General features: G+C 34.9%; 1 protein-coding gene across 6 annotated transcripts in view; it reads right to left on the reverse strand.

Annotated features, from left to right (window-relative positions):
• LRCH2 (leucine rich repeats and calponin homology domain containing 2) overlaps positions 1-22,268 on the reverse strand; it is a gene marked incomplete at its 5' end in the record, with an annotated part of 95,270 nt that overhangs the window by 14,967 nt on the left and 58,035 nt on the right. For 3 of the 6 annotated variants that reach the window (XM_080795396.1, XM_080795400.1, XM_080795398.1), the window contains 8 exons: positions 2,863-2,940; positions 3,095-3,232; positions 3,415-3,527; positions 4,292-4,349; positions 7,545-7,595; positions 10,137-10,181; positions 17,873-17,989; positions 18,068-18,116. In XM_080795396.1, coding sequence (XP_080651522.1) covers positions 2,863-2,940; positions 3,095-3,232; positions 3,415-3,527; positions 4,292-4,349; positions 7,545-7,595; positions 10,137-10,181; positions 17,873-17,989; positions 18,068-18,116 — 649 coding nt within the window. The remainder of the gene's footprint in view (positions 1-2,862; positions 2,941-3,094; positions 3,233-3,414; positions 3,528-4,291; positions 4,350-7,544; positions 7,596-10,136; positions 10,182-17,872; positions 17,990-18,067; positions 18,117-22,268) is intronic. The other 3 variants (XM_080795401.1, XM_080795399.1, XM_080795397.1) reach the window with 1 other exon arrangement.

The raw sequence follows: 22,268 nt of genomic DNA on the forward strand, positions 1-22,268 counted from the left end.
CAATGAAATACTGCTCAGCAATAAAAAGGAATGACTTATTTATACATGCAACAACATCGATGAGTCTTAAAAACAGTTATACTGGCTGAAGAAAAGCCAGAAAACAATCACACATATTTTATCATTCCATTTATATACAACATAAATACAACTCTAGATAGAAAATGCAAACTAAACTATAATAACAGAAGACAGATTAGTGGTTATCTGGGGAAAAAAAGATTGCAAAGGGACATAAGGAAAGTTTTGGGAGTAATGAACATGTTCATTATCTTGACTATGGTGATGATTTCACGGTCTATGCATGTCAAAACTTAACAAATTGTACACCTTTTCTATATGTCAATTATACCTCAAAAAAGTTTTGAAAAATAAAAATTTAAAAAATCTTAAAATGAAAAAAACCTAAATGAAACAACTAACTCTATATTACCATTTCTAAGTTAGGGAAACAAATTGAAGCTAACTATTAAACTCTTCCCCCACTGCCAGCAGCTGGAGAATTTTGAAAATGGGAGTTGATAACTGGTTGTTTCATACTGCCTCTTATGGTAAGCCTCAGTGGGGCACTAGCCCTTCCCTAAAGGAAGCTAAAGAGAGATTAGATTATGCTAAGTAGAATAGTTTTCATAAGATCTTCCTAACTGATCCCCCTTGCCTATGGTACCAAGAAGGTATCTGGAGTTTGTTGCAATGTCTTTTCTTTCATGTAAAAGAACAGAAATAGAGAATATCCACATTAGAGGATATGTTCTGAAGTTAGACCACCTGGATTCACAGCTTGACTTCACTGTTTATTAAAGATATGACCTTGGACAAGTTCTCTAACTTCCCTTGCCTCAGTTTCCTCATTTTTAAAATGTGCATTCATTCAATGAATGTTTATCGAGAATGCCCCCCAAAACTCTTAAAAATGTTAAAACAGAGGGGCACCTGGGTGGCTCAGTGAGTTAAGCCTCTGCTTTTGGCTCAGGTCATGATCTCGGGGTCCTAGAATCGAGCCCCGCATCGAGATCTCTGCTCAGCGGGGAGTCTGCCCCCACCCCAGCCTGCCTCTCTGCCTACTTGTGATCTCTGTCTGTCAAATAAATCTTAAAAAAAAAAAGATTCTCTAAAAAAAAAAATGGTAAAACAGAAAAATGAATATACTGCAATGAATATAACACAACTAGAAAACAAACCTTTCTAATTTTTGTTTTCTCGATAAGAGATTGAGTACAAAAAAGAAAGAGCTAACATAAAAATATTTAAGAATTAAATTTCTTAGGGATGCCTGGTGGTTCAGTTGGTTAAGCATCTGCCTTCGGCTCAGGTTATGATCCCAGAGACCTGGGATCAAGTCCAGCAGCCAGATCCCTGCTCAGAAGGGAGCCTGCTTCTCCCTCTGCTTGTGTGTGCTCTCTCTCTCTGACAAATATATAAAATCTTCAAAAAATTTTTCTTTAATTCCAATAAAAAGAATTAAATTTTTCAAACATCATGTCAGGGGCACCTGAGTGCGTCAGTCGGTTGGACATCTGCCTTTAGCTCAGGTCATGATCTCAGTATCCTGGGATCAAGACACATCAGGCTCCCTGCTCAGTGGGAAGTCTGCTTCTCCCTCTCCCTCTGCTCCTCCCCCTGCTCAATCTCTCTCCTGCTCTCGCTCTTTCAAATAAATAATAAATACAATCTTAAAAAAAAAATACATTAAAATATCATGTCACACACAGAGATGTAATTAGAGGAGAACAGCGTGTAATTTCCAAATTACACTGTAATTCAACTGATTCTCTCTAAATAAATTATATTTATTCACTTGAGGAAAGAGGTCAAAGTGGAATCTGTAGACCAGATTATGATGACACAGGTAAAAAGAGCTAACCCAGCACAACTCAAGATTAAAGTATCAAACCAACACAATGTATAATAAAGTTATACAACATTATATGTCAATTATATCTCAATAAGAGTAAATTTTTAAAAATAAAAAAAGGGAAAAAAACATAACTATATTGTGATCTGTTAACAACAACATGTCCTCTCAACAGTCAATCATCTTGATGTTAGGCCTAAAATGTTTTCTAAAAAAGCAATATTTTAATTATTAGTTTTCATTATACATTTACAATATCGCTTTGTTAATTTTATAATACTGCCACTATTATGTGAAACATAAGCCAATTCCTACAAATTTCAGACAAAGGTTGTCTCATGAGATATCATGTGTTACTAAGATTTCCAATTTGACATCTTAAATAAAGCTTAAAATGCAGTTAACAAGGGCACTTAGGTGACTCAGACGGTTGTCTGCCGTTGGCTCAGGTCATGACCCTGGGGTCCTGGGATGGAGCCCCACGTTGGGCTCCCTACTCAGTGGAGAGTCTGCTTCTCCCTCTCCCTCTGCCCTCCCGCCCTGTTTGTGCTCTCTCTCTGGCTCTATCTCAAATAAATAAATAACATCTTTTTTAAAATTAAATAAATAAATAAAACACAATTAACACTGCACGCAGATCTTCCCATCAAAGTCTACCAATGGATTTACAAAGGAGTCCAAATGTGTCTCAGCAGGAAAAATGAAAGTACCAATTACATCATAATCAAGTTTTAATACAGCCACTATGTCATGTTTACTCAATGATACGTACGATTACAGAACTTTTCCATACATGTAGCTGTTTTATAAATGCCTTTAAAAGCAGCTTAAACACATTCATTTGATAGCTGCTATGGTCAAAGCTGGAGCTCAGTAAAATGCACCAAGGGAACATATTCATTTTCATGTTCAGAAAGCATGATTCATCCAATTGTGAAGAAAAAGTCCAGTATGCACCCAACAAAGTAACATTTAAGTGACAATTTTGTTAGAAAAATAATAGTTACCTGTGATACACCCAACTTTTTACAAGCATCAAGAAAATTTTCTACATTTCTTCGACATTTTGCCATGCTCAGTTTAGGCTGCAACGTTAAGAGGAAGAAGAAATATTACAAGCATACTTATATAGAAATTTATCAATATAAAAATTAAATTTATTGAGGTATATTATTTAAAGATAGTCTCAAGAAGCTCTATCTTCCTTTAGAGAACTAACAAACTGTAGATAAAACTTACCACTGCTGGTGATGGCACATGAATACTAGCTACAGAGCGTGGCCTTATGTGATTGGCTAAATGGCAAAGAACAACCCCATCCATCAGTGCAGCTCCAATGTCATCAGGCAAAATTACTTTTAACCTGGACTCGAGATTCTGTAAAGAAATGGGTATAAATCACAGATACTCTATGTAAATACATACGCTACATATTTATATTACTAATCGTTATATAATCCAAAATTTTTAAAACCTTGCAAAAAAATTCAGGTATCTTGCTAATTTCCCAAGTTAAACCCATTTCTACAAAGCAGATCTGTAAGGTCAAGCTCACTTACATTGCGAAGTTGTCGTATTTGCTCTCGTTCTTCCCGCAGATGTTCCATCTTTCTTCTCATTGTAAATCCTGGATCTGCTGCCCCATACTCCTGGCGAGATGAGCGGCTAAAAGCTATAAAAACAGAAATTTCCTAGCTTATCACAAGGCTAATAGGAAGACTCAACCAGCGGTGGGAAAAGAGGCATGATAAAAAAGAATCAGTACAAAACTACATAAAACAGTATTACTTATTAATACATTCTAAATATTTTTATGGAATATAATTGAAATCTACTTATCTGCACAATTGAAAGCAACAGGGAAGACAAGTGTAACGATTTCTACCACCTATACATGTTTGTATTTAAACATATGTTATTAGAAACTTATGCTCCAGGTTAAAATTATTATTGAACATATATCAGCCTTTATTATCTTTAAAGAAAAAGGAAATTATTCTTGAAGGTCAATACAGTTATTCAGGAATAAAAACTATAATTCAATACCTTGCCAAGTAACATGGATCCATTTTCTTTTGGGCTTGCCAAATGCGAAAAGATCCCTTTTTAAAACCACAATATAATGGAGTGCTATAATTTCAAACAGTGTTTGGTCTGCTGGCAGAGTGGTCATTCTAATAGCAGTCACAGTAGAGTAGAAATAAGACTGCAGTATATCTAAGGCAAAAAGCTGAGGTTTCAGGAGCTTGAAGGTAAAGAGGAAGAAAGAAATGGGGAATGGGAATTGGAAAGACAAATAAGGTTAAGAGAAAATTACTTTTAGGAGAGGGGAAAGAATCTATGTGTACTTAAAACTATGGAATCAATCCCACTTAAGCTGGAAAACTCTAGTTTCATATATAACCAAAAAATTTTATTTGCAGAATATATACTTACCTGATCTAGGCTTCAAGCCAAAAGGACCATGTGAAAAACCATCGGTTCTATCATATTCCTAAAAAAAAAAAAAAAAAAAAAAGAAAGAAAGAAAGAAAAGAAAACCACTTTTCTTTCAAAATAACCAAGGTAGTTATTCATATCCATTCCAATCTTTGAAGTATTTGTTTCTATGATTAGTGGAGTACAGAAAGGCAAACTGCATTTCAATTCAAACTTACACATTTCACTTTTAAAAGGTCTACAAATATTTGCTAATTGATCTGACTATGTAAGCTTTTAAATACTTCTCTCTCATAGTATAAGAAAAAATGAAAATTACTGAATTATACAAAATAGGTACTGGGGGTATCTGGGTGGCTCAATCAGTTAAGCATCTGCCTTCAGATCAGGTCATGATCCCAGGATCATGGGATGGAGCCCCACATGGGGCTCCCTGCTCAGCAGGCACCCTGCTTCTTCCTCTGCCCCTCCCCCTGCTTGTGCTCTCTCTCTCACTCTCCTTTGTTCTTTCTCTCAAATAAATAAATAAAATCTTAACTAACTAACTAACTAAATAAATAAATAAATAAAAAGGTATTATTTTTTGAATGAAAAATGAGATCAAAGCTTCCACAAAGTGAAATAAACTTCAGTGAAAAAATAAGTGAATTTAGCAACATTCACTCAGTTATCTACTATGGACTTGACATTTAGTAGATAATATGAGGCAAACCTGCACATTCATACTAATAGGTGACACTAACATGATAAATTATCATCTCTTCTATTTGAATAAATTGTTTCGAAATACTTTCACACAATGGTGTGGTGTGCTATGGAAAGAAATAGTATATTTTTAAAATCTGAGCTTGGAATTAGAAAGCTTAGGCTAACTTTTGAGCAAAACATTCAATTTCTCAGGGTACCTGGCTGGTTCTGTCAGTTTGGCATCTGCCTTGGGCTCAGGTCATGATCTTCAGGTCCTGGGATCAAGCCCTATATCAAGCTCCCTGCTCAGTGGGGATTCTGCTTCTCCCTCTCCCTCTGACCCCTGCTTGTGCTCTATCTCAAATAAATAAATAAAATCTTTTTAAAAAAATTAATTTCTCTGTGACTTTCTCCATATTTAAGATGGAGTGTTTGTTGTGAAGATTAACTCAGATAACTAAAAGAAAGCACTTTGGAAATTGTACAGTGATAAGAAAACATAATTTCAGCTGTATCTTATTTAATGCTTGCAATAACTATGTAGCAGCTAGAGTATGGGTTTCAGTCACTTGTCTTCCATTTATTGATTGGGGTCTTTGGGAAAGGTTACCAATCTCTTTAGCTATAAAATCACGAGGATAATACCAGCTCATGGGACTACTTCAGGTTCAAGTGTATAGGCAAGCACTTTGTTAATAGTATAGTACTAGGAATGCCTGGGTGGCTCAGTCAGTTAAGTGTCTGACTCTTGATTGTATCTCAGGTCTTGATGTCAGGGTTATGAGTTCAGACCCTGCAGTGTGTTCTATGCTGGGCATGGAGCCTACTTAAAAAAAGACTAAACAGTATAGGGGTGTCTGGGTGGCTCAGTCAGTGGAGCATGTAAGTTTAAGCCCTATGTTGTGCATGCAGCCTACTTGAAATTTAAAAAGATAATAATAAATAAAATAATAATAAAAAATAGTATAGTACTATACTAATTGTTTTTACCATTGTCTTTCACAGATGAAATGGAAGTAATCAAAATTTTGTTGATTCTCTAAATCTTCTGTTGATTAACATGTTATACGCAGTTCAAGTTGAATGTTAGTTGAGCCACCAAAGCACATTTTCATCACCCTACTCATCCACAAGCTCATAGTTTATCTTCATTATTTTGGTTAAAGTGTTACAAATTCCCCAAAATCTGACTTACCCAAATGCAAGCAAAATGTATTATAAAAGCAATATAATTTATTTGAGAAAAATGGCGCTAATACTCTCCTCATGAGCAGAGATGATAAAATCATAAGGAAACTAGGGAACTAGTAACTGATATGCTTACATTTATTATAATTGAAAGTAAAAGAAAGGATTAACAAGATCATGTGACAAAGACTAATTTTAGGATATCCTAATTTAAATTACTTTTTAAAAGAATCCAAACCATTTTACTTGCCATATACATAATTTAGACATGTTTATAAAGCTAATACCAAAAACATTTAAAAGTTTTATAATGCGGGGTGCCTGGGTGGCTCAGTGGGTTAAAGCCTCTGCCTTCAGCTCAGGTCATGATCCCAGGGTCCTGGGATTGAGCCCCGCATCAGGCTCTCTGCTCCACGGGGAGCCTGCTTCCTTCTCTCTCTGCTAGCCTCTTGGCCTACTTGTGACCTCTGTCTGTCAAATAAATAAACAAAATCTTTAAAAAAAAAAAAGTTTTATAATGCAACTCACCCAAAACAAAAGATAAATGATCCTGGCTTTAAAAAAAAATTAATACCACTTATATAAAATGAAATACTATCTATGTCATTAACCAAAGTTACATGATGAATATGGATGTTCCAAACATTTAGACGAAGTTCTGAATTCACCAAGTGAATACATAATCATTTCTTTACTAATGCCAACACACTTTTAGAACACTAAATAATCTGAAGTAGAAAAGATACTGTTTCGAATATTTTAAATTTATCTCCTGTTGTAAAGTAATGGGTCTAACTAAATTAGAAGAATTGGTCATTCAAGCCACCAGAGTATTTGGGTTAGATCTCACAAATCTTGACTTTCATCCACCCTTCTCCCCATGCTCCCCCTTAGGTCTAAGATGACAAGAAAGGTGTACCCTCCTGTCGATAGGAACAACCCACCACAGGGAAGTTTCTCGTGGAAAAAGGAAGTTTCTCTTGCATTGCTTTCAGACCTAATTGGTTACGAGAAAAACCAAAGGCCATTGCACAATGCTGAAGTACTTCTTTCAAATATAAAATTGCAAAGTTGTTCTTAACATTTATTTGAAAATATAGATGAATTATAAAACATAAGAATTTTATAAAGTGAAGTCTATGCTCTATAGGCATTTTCCAATAAGTAATTCAGGTAATACTATTACTATAAATATTTGTACAAAAGATGGTGTTCTTAGAATTTTTTATAGGCTAGGTGTGTACAAATTAAACTACTGTGGATTTCTTAATATGGGTGAATAAATTATATTGTTTAAAAGAAAAAGAATGATGAGATTAAAGAGAATAAACAAGGAAGAAACCTAAGTAAACACATATAAAAACAGAACTTGTACCTCAGATGATACTGGAGATTGTGGTGACATATTAGCATTATCACTGTCTTGCTAAAATAAAAAAATAAAAATATGAAAGATGAAATTAAAATACAAATGATTTAGACATATAAAAGAAAAATTGAAAACTGTTTTTTTTTTTTTTTTTTTTGAAAACTGTTTTGATCAACTGCTAAAGGAAGAATCTGGAAAATACCATCAACCACCTTGCCACTCAATATGTGGCCTGTGAACCAACAGCATCTGCACCCTCTTGGAGCTTGTGAAAAATGCAGAATCTCAGGCCAACCCTAGACCTGCTGAACCAGACTCTGTATTTCAAGAAGATCCCCAGGTGACTGATTCATAAGCACTTTAAGGTATGAGAAGCACTATCAATTTACATCAAATATTCCTAAAAAATCTATTTCCCTTAAATAACAAAAATGGAAAAAATCTTCCTGTATTTTTTAGAAAAGATCCATATTTAGGATTAATTATTGATGGGACATGCCAACAAGATGCTACAATCTGAAAGAGGTATATGGAGGCATACAAAAATTCTATCACCCCAAGTACGAACATTTTACATGGAAAATTATGTGTATCTAATATTGGCTTAGAAGTAAATACAAAGAACTTAACTGCATAAAATAATATTAAATGGTCCATGATTTTGAATGACTACTACCAACCAAATACAAAAATTTCACATTTAACCTTGAATATGCATACCACATAAGACGTTTATTCATCATTCAGCAATAGATTATAGACTGCCTACTATATGTCAGACATGGTACTAGACAGTGGGGATATTAACATTTAGTAAAATATCATCCACTCAAGGATCTCTTAGTCTAGGGGGAAAAGATATTCATTTGTACAGGTAATACAACCTTCTCAGTACAATGATAAAGCTATGCATGGCATATTATGAGGCACAGGTAAGGGGCATTTGGGGAATTGGAAGGGGTGGTAGAGAAAAGCAAATCTCCTGAGAAAGTGAAAAATTGAGTAGGTGTTTAGCAGAAAGAGAAGGAATGAACAACATTCCAAGATGTCCAAAAGGAAAAAGGCACAGAAGCAAAAATGAAAGAAAACTTTTCAGCAGTCCATACTGGGAGAGTACAGTGCAAGAGAAAGCAGGACAGATTATGAGCTGAGGCTGATGTGCTAAGCAGGGGCCTGCTCAGGAAGAACCAAGAATTTACCTTCTAAGTGACAGGGACACAGTGAAGCTTTCTAATCAAGGGGATGGCCTGAGCTCATTTTTGTGTTCTTTGGAGCAATCACTGTGGCTGCAAGGAGGAAAATGGGCTGTAGAAAGGGAAAAGAGCAAGGATGATATTGCATGTGGTACAGGCAAAAAATGCTAAGCGCCTGTGCCAGGGCAGAAAAAGCAGAAATGCAGGTGGGGAATGTATTCAAAATATTTCAGTATCACAAAGAAAAAGTAGGTATTTGGTAACTGATTAGATATTAAGGCAGGCAGGACCAAAGTGGATATAAAATACAAAAGGACATGATGTCCACCAACTGATAATTGGATAAAGAAGATGTGGTATATATCTACACTGGAATATTATGCAGCCATCAAAAAATGAATTCTTGCCATTTGCAACAACGTGGAAGGAACTAGAGGGTGTTATAATTAAGTGAAATAAGTCAATCAGAGAAAGACAATTATCATATGATCTCACTGATATGAGGAATTTGAGAAACAAGACAGAGGATCATAGGGGAAGGGAGGGAAAAACGAAACAAGATGAAACCAGAGAGGGAAACAAACCATAAAAGACTCTTAATCTCAGGAAATAAACTGAAGGTTGCTGGAGGGGATGGGGGAGTGAGGTATGGGTGGCTGGGTGATGGGCATGGGGGAGTATATGTACTAAGTGAGTGCTGTGAATTGTGTAAGACTGATGAATGACTGAAACAAATAATACATTATATATTAATTTAAAAAAATCTTTTTTTAAATACAAAGGGACAGGGAAAATGCCAAGCTGTACCTTTAGCTCAGGGTTCAGCAAACACTTTCTGTGATTCCATTTCTTAAAATTAAAGTTTTCAAAAGCCCTGCCAAGTACTCAACATCAAATTAACTACCAATCCCCCTAATGAAAAATACACAAAGCTTAAGTATTTATGGTGAAGACACTATATCATTTCAAAAATGCTAAGCTGCTCTATAATTTAAAACGGTGAGGTAAAAAAATTTATAGTAACGCACAAGTTGTAGCAACTTAATTTTAAATGTTAAAATAGTACACAAAATTTGTAAAAAAAAGATTAATAAATTCCAAAGGAATCTCAAATGATCACGATGTTGATTTAGGAAAACAATAGATGAGAAAATGTAAAAGACAAATGTTATTAATAAAATTCTAAAACTGAACTATTAGAAATTCTGTTCAAAATAAAGGATATATGGAAATTACATGATTAACAATTGCATGATGATGCTCAGTTTTTATTATTGGAAAAAACCCATGCATTAAATCACTAACCAAGAAACTGACAGAGGTATTACATTTTACTCTAAATGAGGCAACTACATATATAAAAGTAAACATTTTTAAATAATTGCTATTACCCCCCTTTTCTTACCTCATCCTTTTCATTGCCACTTGAACTCTTCCTTGATGATTTATACTGAAAAATATTTAAAACATACACTTTATTTTTCTTTGACCACATGAGTTCTCTACCAGTAGTAAATTATATGTAAGGTTTATTCATATTTTGGTACTTTTATTAAATTATCTGATACTAACTTTAATTATATAACCAATTTAAACAGTCCTACCAGTTACTAATAGCTAAAACAAACAGTGCTTTCATGGCATCGTTCTATATATCTATTAACATTTCCTTCCTATGCCAATCCACTTCCCATTCATTCAAGTTTTCTATCTGAAAGTTGTCTTAAACTTTCTGTTTTTCTTAATTCACTATATCCAAAAAATCATTGTCAATTTTTTCTGTAATGTCTCTCAGGCTTACTTCCAAATTCCTACAACTACCAACTTAACCTAGGCCCCCATTACCTCACACCTAGTGGGTAATCTCACCATTCAAAAATGCCATCTATTGTTAAGAAACCTACTGATTTCAGGTAAAAAAAAAAAACAACATTATGTTAGGTATATATACTGATCATACAATAACAATAATAGTAATAATAGCTAATACTTATAGAAGCATTTACTATACACCAGGCACTGTCGAAAGTGTGTTACATGTAGCAACCCATTTAATCGTCCTAACAATGCTAAAGTGAATACTATTATCTGCATTTTATACTGAGGCACAAGGTGATATGCTTAATATAAAAAATGCTAGTGTGTGAAAAAGTGCTTGTTTTTAGAATCAAGAATTAAAGAAATACAGTGTGACAACCACTATAGTTCTTGTCTCAAAGTCCTCTAGGGTTATTATTTCTAAATCCTTCTCACCACAAATAATCCTGCAAATCAGTGGCAGATTAAAACACTCAAAACACTACTTGCAACTCATGACTCCCCTACTGAAAAACCTACTTTCAAATTATGTTCAAATTTCTTTACCTGGCATTCAAAGTTCTACTTAATGGCCCTCTTTACTTATGCAGCTTTATATTCCGTAACTCTTGGAAAACTAGATAATCTGCCTGAGAGCTCAACCACAGATTGGGAGGCAAGCAGTATTAGGGATTACAAATATCAAACCTAAATTCCTTCACTGTCTCTCCAGTGATTTATGACAGCTATCACTAATCTACTAGGGTGCTCTCTCCAGCTGATTCCAGACATAATCTCAATATGTTTACACCCAATGTTCCAGATAGCCAGTGAATGGAGTCATGGCATGTGTGAAAAAACCTACTTGCCATCCCTAGGCATGATGCTTGCTGACAATATGTGTTCTTGGTTCTATTCTACTTCAACAAAAGAGTGACGGGGTGCCTGGGTGGCTCAGTGGGTTAAAGCCTCTGCCTTCGGCTCAGGTCATGGTCCCAGGGTCCTGGGATCGAGCCCCACATCGGGCTCTCTGCTCAGCAGGGAGCCTGCTTCCCCCGCCGCCCCGTGCCTCCCTCTCTGCCTACTTGTGATCTCTGTCAAATAAATAAATAAAATCTTAAAAAAAAAAAAAAAAAAGAGTGACATTTGCACAGCAGACCCTAGGACCTGAAGATGATATCAGTCATAACAGTAAAGGAGAAGAAACTCATGGACATCTAAACAGAGGAGCTGCTAAGTTGAATACTGTTGCGGGATCTCACTCCTAAAGGCACTGTTGGGGTTTTTCGAAGAGGTTACTACCAGTATTACAAGTACGACAATGTGAAGAAAGGGACCATCATTGGGGTTTCCATGTTGCTGGCATCTTACATGCTTTTCAACTACTGCCTTTCATTCAAGGAACTCAAACATCAACAGCTACATATGTACCACTGAAGAGGGCCCAGTGTGGAGGGTGCAGTCTGCCTTCCTGACCATGACCTTCTCTGTCAGGCATCACTGGTATTTGTTGAATCTTTTCCTATTTTAACTGAGAATTAATACCTGATAAAAGAAGACTGGTACAAAAACAAAAAAGAATGACACTGGAGTGAATAATAAGCTAATATTTATTAAATGTATACTTTGTGGCAAGTGCTATTCTCATAACCACTTCACATTATCAAGTAATTCAATAGTTATAGAATCTTGTAAAAGAAGATACTATCAGAGTCATTCGAGGATAGAAAAAAATTAAGCTCAGCAAGGTCAGGTGATTTGTCAAAGTCACACAGTTAGTGAATATCCAAGTTAAAAACTGGAACCAAAGCATTTTGATCCTAGAAGCCAAGGCTCTAAACCACTATGCTATACTACCATCTCTAAATCCTGAAAGATTAGTAGAAGTTTGCCAGGAATAAAAAGAGTTAGTGGGCATCCTCAGAAGGAAAGCACAAAGGAATAAAAAAGCTTAGCCTATGAAGAAAACAAAGAGTAGTGGTACGCGGGGCGCCTGGGTGGCACAGTCAGTTAAGCGTCAAACTCTTGGTTTTGGCTCAGGTCATGATCTCAAGGTTGTGAGATCGAGGCCCCTGCTGGGCAGGCTCCACACTCAGCGGGGAGTCTACTTGAGATTCCTCTCTCCTTCTCCCTCTGTCCCTCCCCACCCATGCTCTCTCTCACACTAAAATTAAATAAAGAAATAACTCTTTTAAAAATAATAGCAGTATGGCTAGCGAGGAGAGTGAATTGTAGCAGGTAATAAAATTTAGAGAAGTAGATGAACACAGTGTCTGAAGTTTTTTAAAAGCCCAAACTTTGTGTTACTGATAATAGAGAGCCAAGAAACAAATTTAAGTCAGGGGATTTCTCTAAGGACTGTGAAACTACAGATAGGAAGGCCAATTAAGAGAAGTTATTACATTTGCCTAGACAAGAAAGAATGAGGGTTCCAACAAAAGCAAGGGCAGTAGAGATGGAGAAGAAATGATGAATTGGAAAAAGGACATATAATTAACATCCTGGTGATCAATTAGGTGAGAGGAATAAGAGACGGAAAGATCCAGGAGGACTGAGGTATAGAGCACAGACAACTGGATAGACACTGCTACTATTAACTCAAATAAAGAATAGAGAGGAAGAGCAACTTCTATGCAGGAGAGGGGCAGGAGGGAGAGACGTATCAAACTTGAAATACATGTAGGGCATCCAGACAATTAAAACACAGGTCTGGAGACCAGGAAAAAAGCTGTGGGATGTAAATTTAGACCCCCCCCAGAATATGAGACATCAGAAGTCATAAAAGCTTCAGAGAGCATTTTTAGGGTAATGAAAAGAAGATGAGCCCCTAAAAGCAAGCAGAAGCAAAGTCAGAAGAGAAGTTAAACAAGAACATCCAAAAGAAAACAGAAAAACCAAGGAAGAAAAATGAGATAGAAAACAAGAAAGAAGTTTCAAGAAGAGAGACGTGGTAGTAATCACTGTCAAATTCTTAGGTACAGGGGTGCCTGAGTGGTTCAGTTAAGCCTCTGCCTTCAGCTCAGGTCACGATCTCAGGGTCCTGGGATCAAGTCCCAAATCAGGCTCCCTGCTCAAGCAGAGAGTCTGCTTCTCCCTCTCCCTCTTCCTCTCCCTCTCCCTCTCCCTCTGCCTGCTGCTCCCCTTGCTTGTGCTCTCTCTCTGTCTAATAAATAAATAAAATCTTTAAAAAAAAATTCTTAGGTACATGTTAAGCTCTAGGTAAGAGGTTATTTCAATGGAGAAATGGAAGCAGAACTCAAACTGTGGTGGGTTAAGGCGTGATCAGAACCTGGAGATACAGAAATGGTAAGTCTGGCCCTAAAAGGAAAGAGACAAGGCAACAGCTCCAAGGGGACTTGGGGATAACTGCAGAGGTCTGAGCTCATGTATCCGATGGAAAGTAAAGAGATGGAAAGGATATAGAAGAGTGAGTGAATAACTGATAAAGGAAAGAAACAGAGTGTAATGAGGTCAAGAACATAGATAATGAGACTTGTAGTACTATAACTCAACTACACTTCTAATTAAAAATATCCATGATATATGAAAACTTAGGAAGGCACTCCTTAGTTTGCACTACTGCACAGATTTAAAGGTATTAACACCCAAAACCTAATATATGCATAGATTTGAGAATATTCTATAAGTCCAACTTTTACTGAATCAATTCAGCTGTCCTCAATTAGTATTAGTCTGAATAACTAAAGTTTATTATATCTAAATTCAAATAATTTAGTAAAGACCTATTTACAAACCAGAGAAACAAAAAAGGTCAGTTCACTTCTGAAGCTTATGTTAATTTCACAGAAGAGCCATTAACTTGTGCAAACTCTGACTCAGAACAAAACAAATCAGGTTATTTCACAAACCCAGTTGGCTTCCCTATTCTAGGATAAAATCAGTCACGATCAGAGAAAATACATAAAAATATTCTCCTTGGCATTAGCCTTTAAATGCAGATATACTGTATTTATGAAATCAGATATTTATTTAAGGGTCATTATAATGTTTTATCATAACAGCAATAAGATACATTTGTAGACAAATACATATGGCATTTCAATAAATCAAATAATCCTTAAAACTAATATGGTATAGTTATGTTAATGCTTTTTAACTTTCTTGTTTAGAAATCAACCAAGTGCATTTAGAAATCTATGTATTATTATTTTTGGAAGAAATTAAAGTTACTAATTAACACTAAACATAATTTATCAAAAAATTAGATGTTCATATTTTGTTGTGTGTCTTATTAAAAGTATTAATACACTTCTGTAAAATGTAAACTACATTTGCCTTTCTTTAAGAGATCTTTAATAAAGTAATGTATTTCCTGAAATATGTTTACTTTAAAAATGCAGTGACTTTATTTTGACAATGAGGACATTATTTTATTTAGTAGAGTAGTAATCTACACAAGAGTGGTCTGGGAGTCTAGAAGTCAACTCTCCTGCAATGATTTTTTTATGCATATACTCTGACCCAATTTATCTTCTTGCTCACATAATCTGGCCAATATGTTGAAACCTTTTTTACTTAGTTTCAGAGGCTTACCTGAAAAACGTTACTATCCAAGATCAGTCTTGGCAACTGAGAAATAATATATAAAGAGACCCACGCACACAAACATACACACAAACACTTTCAATAAATATATTGAATAACAACAATGCCATTAATAATTTACCATGGAACACAAAGAAATCTTGTGCCTCAGTCATTTACATGTGCTGGGATAAAGTTGCACAAAATCTCTGTATCTTTCTTAACACCACAAAGCTAAAGGGGCTCTCACTGAGTGAGTCTGGTATTATTTGGATATAAATCTCTAAAGTAGTATATTTTCGTGTTTAATCAACTATAAATCCAGATTAAATTCAGTAATATATCCTATGAATAACCCTTTTGATTCTTGGGAGATGGGTGATTAAGAGAAATTTTATTTTTAAAATAAAGACACTTCATAGGTATCAACAATGTCTTAAACAAGAAAATACTGACAGTTCTGAATAATGGTTTTGACTTAGACAGTAGTATCTGAGGTTTATATCTTTTTTTACAGCTTAGGAAAAAAACTGTTGCCATTTCATTTTTTTCAGTGTCCTAACACTGACATCTTCTGACTACTGAGGAGAACTACATATCTCCTTAAAATATTTCCCAAAGACTAAAGCTTAACTTTGCACCCACTTTACTAAAAGCAAGGAAGCAATTAACATTTGTTGAATGCAGATAATGTAATGGATATTTCAAACACTACCTCATTCGATCTCTTAGAGCTTATAAAATAGAAATATTATAGGAGGTATGTTTAAGTCTTAAAAATAAAATATTTAACAAACGATGCTATTAAATCAAACAACTATTTTTTAAAAGCTCACTGAGGCTTCTGTTAAGACTTTTTTGAGAAGTTCACTTGGGTTACTGTATTTTTATTTTATTTTATTTTATTTTTTTAAAGATTTTATTTATTTATTTGACAGAGAGAGAGAGATCACAAGTAGGCAGAGAGGCAGGCAGAGAGAGTAAGAGAGGGAAGCAGGCTCCCTGCCGAGCAGAGAGCCCGATGTGGGACTCGATCCCAGGACCCTGAGATCATGACCCGAGCCGAAGGCAGCGGCTTAAACCACTGAGCCACCCAGGCGCCCCGGGTTACTGTATTTTTAAAAACAATAAAACTGTATTGATCTGAAAGTTTTCATTTGATATTAGGCTATCCACAGTAGATAAACAGGCAATGTGCCATAAGCTCTGGGTTCAAATCTTGGCTCAACTGCTTATTAGATAAGTGAGGCGAAGCATATTACTTAGCCTCTCTGTGCCTTAATTTCCCTATCTGTAAAATAGGAATGATAATTGTACTTACTTCATAGGGCTGTTATGAATATTAAATTAATTGATACTTGTAAAGTACTTAGAACAGTGCCTGGCACTTATTAAGTGCTATGCAAGTGTTTTGATAAACTGTCAGAATTTAGATGCTTTTACTTTACTAGTAGATCAAATAAATACCAAAATCTATTCCATTAGTCAAAAAACCTAAAATTTCCTCCACATCATCACTCATTCGTCAGGTTTTATCTACTAACAAATTTTACTGAGTGCCTTTGTTCAAGGTCCTATAAACTGAAAGAGGAGAATCTGAAATAAGTGTCAGAATGTAAATATAACTGCAGATCTGTAAAGACCTGGGATAAATAGACTTTGACCACTACTGACCAGGGTTCTGCTTAGAATGTCCTTGTTTTTTTCCCTATCTCTTATTTCTTCACGATCTCTCATATGGGCCAGGTAATATGAAGCTCAATAAAAGGATTCAGTAATTAATTACTCACAGAAGTATGAAACTTATCACAGGTTTGCTACGACACATAACATTCTTGCTTTGGTCATATGATACTACTTCAAAATATGTTATATTCCCATATAAGTAAACCGATCAACGTGTACATATAACCGCTTCTACCAAACAGAGAAAAACATGAAATATAATCCTATCCGTTAATGATATAAACCTCAAACTACCTATAATTTAGCACAGAACTACATATTTACATAAAATTATTATTAAATAAAAATTGGGCTTGGGGAACAGGTGCACAAAAACAACAGAATTTGGTATTCACGGGGCAGGAAGCTTTCCTGTACTGTTCATCTGAGTCAGGAATTCCAGTAATGGATTCTGACTAGTACTGAAGATTATGCTAATTCCACTGGTTTCTATAAACATAGCGACTTTAACCACAAATGAATAATATTACAATATTAATAAGGGTATACACAGTAAAATTTCATTAAAACCCCGTTAACTAGAAATTTGGGATGATTCAAATAGTCTAAACTTTTAATTTACCTAATATAAAAGATCATCTTGAGAAATCTACTAAGGTAGCAAGAAGAAAAAATGGGGGAGAAACACTTTGAAGCATTTTTAGAGCCATGTAAGTAGCATTTATTTAGACAGAAACAGTTACATGCTAATTGCAAATACATGTGAACTATATAGTGAAACAAATCTACTGAAAGACTTTTCTAGCCAATTCTTTTAAAACATAACTACATATTGCTACAACTAGCAGTATAGCAAACATTCAACTTTCATGTCAAGTATCTGGTAAATCACAATTCACATTAATCTACAGAGTCATTCTTAATTATTCTGAATTACTGAAATTTCATATATTTAACTGGATCATATTATATATACCTATGCATGTGGGAAACCAAGACAAAATAGCACATTTACTATATGTAACTAGAGTTATAGGCTACCTTATTAATTCAAAACTTATAAAACCAAAGCTAATAATTACAAAGTGAATTTTGCAATTTAATAAAAAGTACCTTGAAATATTCTTTTCTAATCTGTTTGCTCCGCCTCCTTTCTTCACTCTGCCAGATTATAGGTTGAGATTCTGGCCACTGCTGTTCATCTATGTGATCCTTCTGATTTTCTAAGGGCTGTAATGAGACAATTTCTTTTAACTAAATAAATGAGAACAAAATATTAGATATAACAGGAATTCATTTTCCTCTTACCTGCCATGTGAGGGGTGATAACGGTGAATTAACTTCATCTGCTGAGACACTACAAAATTAAAGATGCCTTAATATGGTAAAAAATTTAGACTTACCCTTAGGAATTTATTATGAACAATAAAGAGTTGTCTCTCCCTCTCTCTCTCTCTTTTTTTTTTTTCACCAGAAATCTAAAGAATTTACCCATGTCTATAGTTTGAACTAATAACATAAAACTTAAAGTCCAGAAAAACATATTTAAGTTCCCAATCACTTCTATTCTTTTAAAAAACTCAAAATTCGTTTATTTAATATCATCCCATGCAAAAGACTACTCTAAGGACTTTTTAGAGGCCAAAAGAAATGTAATACCTAGACATACAGTGAAAAAACAGAATGTTTATTACATTAAATCATCATAAAAAAAACAAATAAAAATCTAATAATTTTATACAAATTTATTTTGTTTAAATGCCAAAGAGATTAGGGGAGTAATTCCTTTTTGACTATTGAATTACAGATTATGAACCTCTAACCCTTCATTCTGACACACAGGGGCTATGGTTGAAATTGTTCTCATCTATTTTTGTCAGGAAAAGTAAACTGCACATCTTGTTATTAGGCAAGAAGTTCCTTTGAAAAAAATACACAGACAAAATGCCCACTAGAGCTATTATTATTCAACACTATTGTAGAACTTCTCTATTGTACAGTAAGAAAGAACATTTAAAAATTAGAAAGAAACAAACAAATTTTCAAAATTTATGGAAGATATGATTATCCAAGGGGAAAAAACCTATTATTATTAAAAGAAGTTTACCAGTTATAAAAAATTTACAAAAGTTAATAGCTTATATATAAAAATATATTAGGAAAAAAATTCATTCATAAAAAGAAGGAAAAGCAAAAATACTAGGAACAAACTTAACTTAGACATGCATTAGACCTACAAGAAAAACAACTACCCATGTTGGGGCACTTGAGTGGCTCAACCAGTAAAGCATCCAACTCTTAATTTCAGCTTAGGTCATGATCTCGTGGTTGTGAAATCAAGCCTCAGCATTGAGCATGGAGCCTGCTTGGGATTCTCTCTCTCCCTCTGCCACCAACCCTGTTCCCTGTTTCCCGTTTGTGCTCTCTTTCTCTCTCTCAAAACAAAACAAAACAAAAACTACCAGCATGTCTAAAAAGGAAACTGAATAACTATAAAGCTCTTAGAAAGACTAAACATTGGGCACATGGGTGGCTCAGTTGCTATGCATCTGCCTTCAGCTGAGGTTATGGTCCCATGGTCCTGGGATGGAGCCCTATGTGTCGGGCTCCCTGCTCAGCCGAAGGCCTGCTTCTCCTTCTTCCACTCCCCCTATTTGTGTTCCCTCTCTCGCTGTCTCTCTCTCTCTGTCAAATAAATAAATAAAATCTTTAAAAAAAAAAAAAGAAAGACTAAATTTTATGGGTATAACCATTTCAAATTATTTGGCAGCTGAAATAAAATATAATAAAAAAATAGAAAGTATTTCTGGGCTTGTATCAGAGACTTGATAAAAGAATTTCAAAGTTAATTTGGAAGAATAAATGATAGAGAAAAGTTAGATAATAAAGGGGACTTCCCTACTAGGAAACTGCATATATTCTATTAAAGTAATTAAATACTACTAGATTCAGAATTTATAGATTTTCCAGTGGAAGACAAGTACAGGACCACAAATATAACAACCTATGATTTAAAAAATGTAATTCACAATTGTCATAGAAATGACAGGTTATGTAGCAAATAGTGTTGAGACAACTGATTAACCAATTATAAAACACACACAGAAAGAAAAACAGAGGGTGAGGAGGGTAGGGAGTGAGAAAAAGAAAGAGAGGGTGCAAAAGAGGAAGAAAAAACTCCCTTACCTCATATCAAATACCAAAGTTAGTAACTAAAAGATTTAAGTATGAATAAAGATGAAATCACATAAGTATATGAAAAATATGGGCAGTAAGTTTTTAAATATTGGAGCAGGGAGTTATATGAAAGAAACAAACTAAACATTGAGAAAAAATAACAAAATGTAAGAATTAGACTTTGCGTCTGGCCAAGATAGAATAACAGTGATCAGATTTATACCCTGACAGAAAACACTAAAAGAGCAGACAAAATATATAAAATTCTGCTTTCCAGAACACTGATTATCAGGCAAGAAAAAAAAAAAGACATTTTATCCCTTACAGATGGGTAACAAACAAGGTGAAACCCCCATAATTGCATCAGGTTGCTGCAGGAAAAGATTCCAGGCTTCTAACCCAGAGAGGAGGAAACAAAGTAAGGTCCAGGGAGCTCCCTGAATTGAGGAGACGAAGCTGGGAGCCAGGGTGAAAAAGATGGATGGCATTAACAGGACAAAGTGAGAGAGAAAAAAAATCAATGCACAGAAAAAGAACTTAAAAGTTCTATAAAAGCATTCTTAATATTTTCAACAGAGTACTGAGCCCTGATCATATGCCTGAGAAAACTATACTAGGCAAAAGAATGAATAGCCAGAAAGACAGAATAATTCTCAGACTTAGAGAGGACTATGAATAAATAATACCAGTTCCCACCAGCCAGACTGGAAAAGCATGCAGTTCACGGGGCATCAGCTATAGCACTAAGAAAAGTCTTCCTCCAGTAGGGGGCCAAATCTAGTCCTAGACTAAATGCCACACTGATTCCATATAACAAGTTATAAAACCAAATATCCCAAATATCAAATTGTTGCCAATTAATTTAACCACATCCTAGAACAAAGTTCAAGAATATTTATAATGATACTGCAAAATCCAGCACCCAAGAAGGTGAAGTTCACAATGTCCAGCATTCAATCAAAAATTCAATCAGGTAATATTCAGAAGCGAGAAGAAAAGACTAAATATGTTAAGTGCAGACACAATAGACATAAAATAGATAAAAATCAAAATTCAAGAGATGAAAAGTACAACATCTGAAATTAAAAATAAACTGGATAGTGGGGGGCTGGGTGAGCCTGGTGGTAGGTATTAAGGAGGGCACGTATTGCATGGAGCACTGGGTGTGGTACATAAACAATGAATCCTGGAACACTGAAAAATAAAATAAAATTACAAAAAAAATACATAAAAATAAACTGGATGGAATTAACTGTAGATTGGACATTTAAGAGGTGTGCCTGGCTGGCTCAGTTGGTACAGCATGAGATGCTTGATCTTGGGGTTATAAGTTTGAGCCCCACATTGGGTATGGAGATTACTTAAAAATAGAATCTTAAAAAAAAAAAAAAAAAGGATTGATTAGACTTAGTAAAAGGCTTAGTAAAAGAACTATCAAAAATCAAATGCAGAGGGCGCCTAGGTGGCTTAGCCAGTTAAGTGTCTGCCTTCAGCTCAGGTCCTGATCCTGGGGTCCTACTTCTCCCTCTCCTGCTTCCCCTGCTTGTGCTCTCTCACTCTCTCTCTCTGTCAAAAAATAAATAAAAGCTTTTAAAAAGTTAAAAAGAAAAATCAAAGACAGAAAGAAAAATATTGAAGAGGACTGAACAGAACCTCAGCGATTGGTGGGAGACTTTAAGTAGCCTAATATAAATATAATTGGGGTTCCAGAAGAATAGGTCAGGTGACAGAAAAGGTCTTTGAAGAAATAAGGGCCCCAAATTTACAAATTTCATGAAAACAATAAACCCACAAATTTCAGAAGCTCCAAGAACTCCAAGCAAAAGAAAAATGAAGAAAACTACACCAAGATACCTCATAATCAAATTACTTAAAAACAAATGACAAATAAAAAATTGTAAGCAGCAGCCAGAGAAAAAAAACACATTAGACTCTATGAAACAAACATTGACAATAGAATTTGCATATGAAACAATCTAATCCAGAGGACAGTGGAGAAAATTCTTTAAGGTGCTGAAAGAAAACAAAAATGTCAACCTAGAATTTTGTATCAGCAAAGATAGCTTTCAAAAATGAAGGCAAAACAAAGACTTTCTCATACCGAAGCTGAAAGGATTCAACAAGAGTGGACCAGTAATAAAAGTAGTCTTAAAGTTTCTCTTTCGGGTAGAAAGAAAATTATACATGGAAATACAGAGCTACACAAAGGAATACAGAGCTACTAGAGATGGTTAAGGGAGGAAAGATAAAAGACATTATTCTGATTATTTAAATCTCTTTAAAGAAATAACTGACCCTTTAAAACAAAAATAATAACAGTGTATTATGGGGT

Source organism: Martes martes (assembly GCF_963455335.1).
Source record: "Martes martes genome assembly, chromosome: X".
NCBI lineage: Eukaryota > Metazoa > Chordata > Mammalia > Carnivora > Mustelidae > Martes > Martes martes.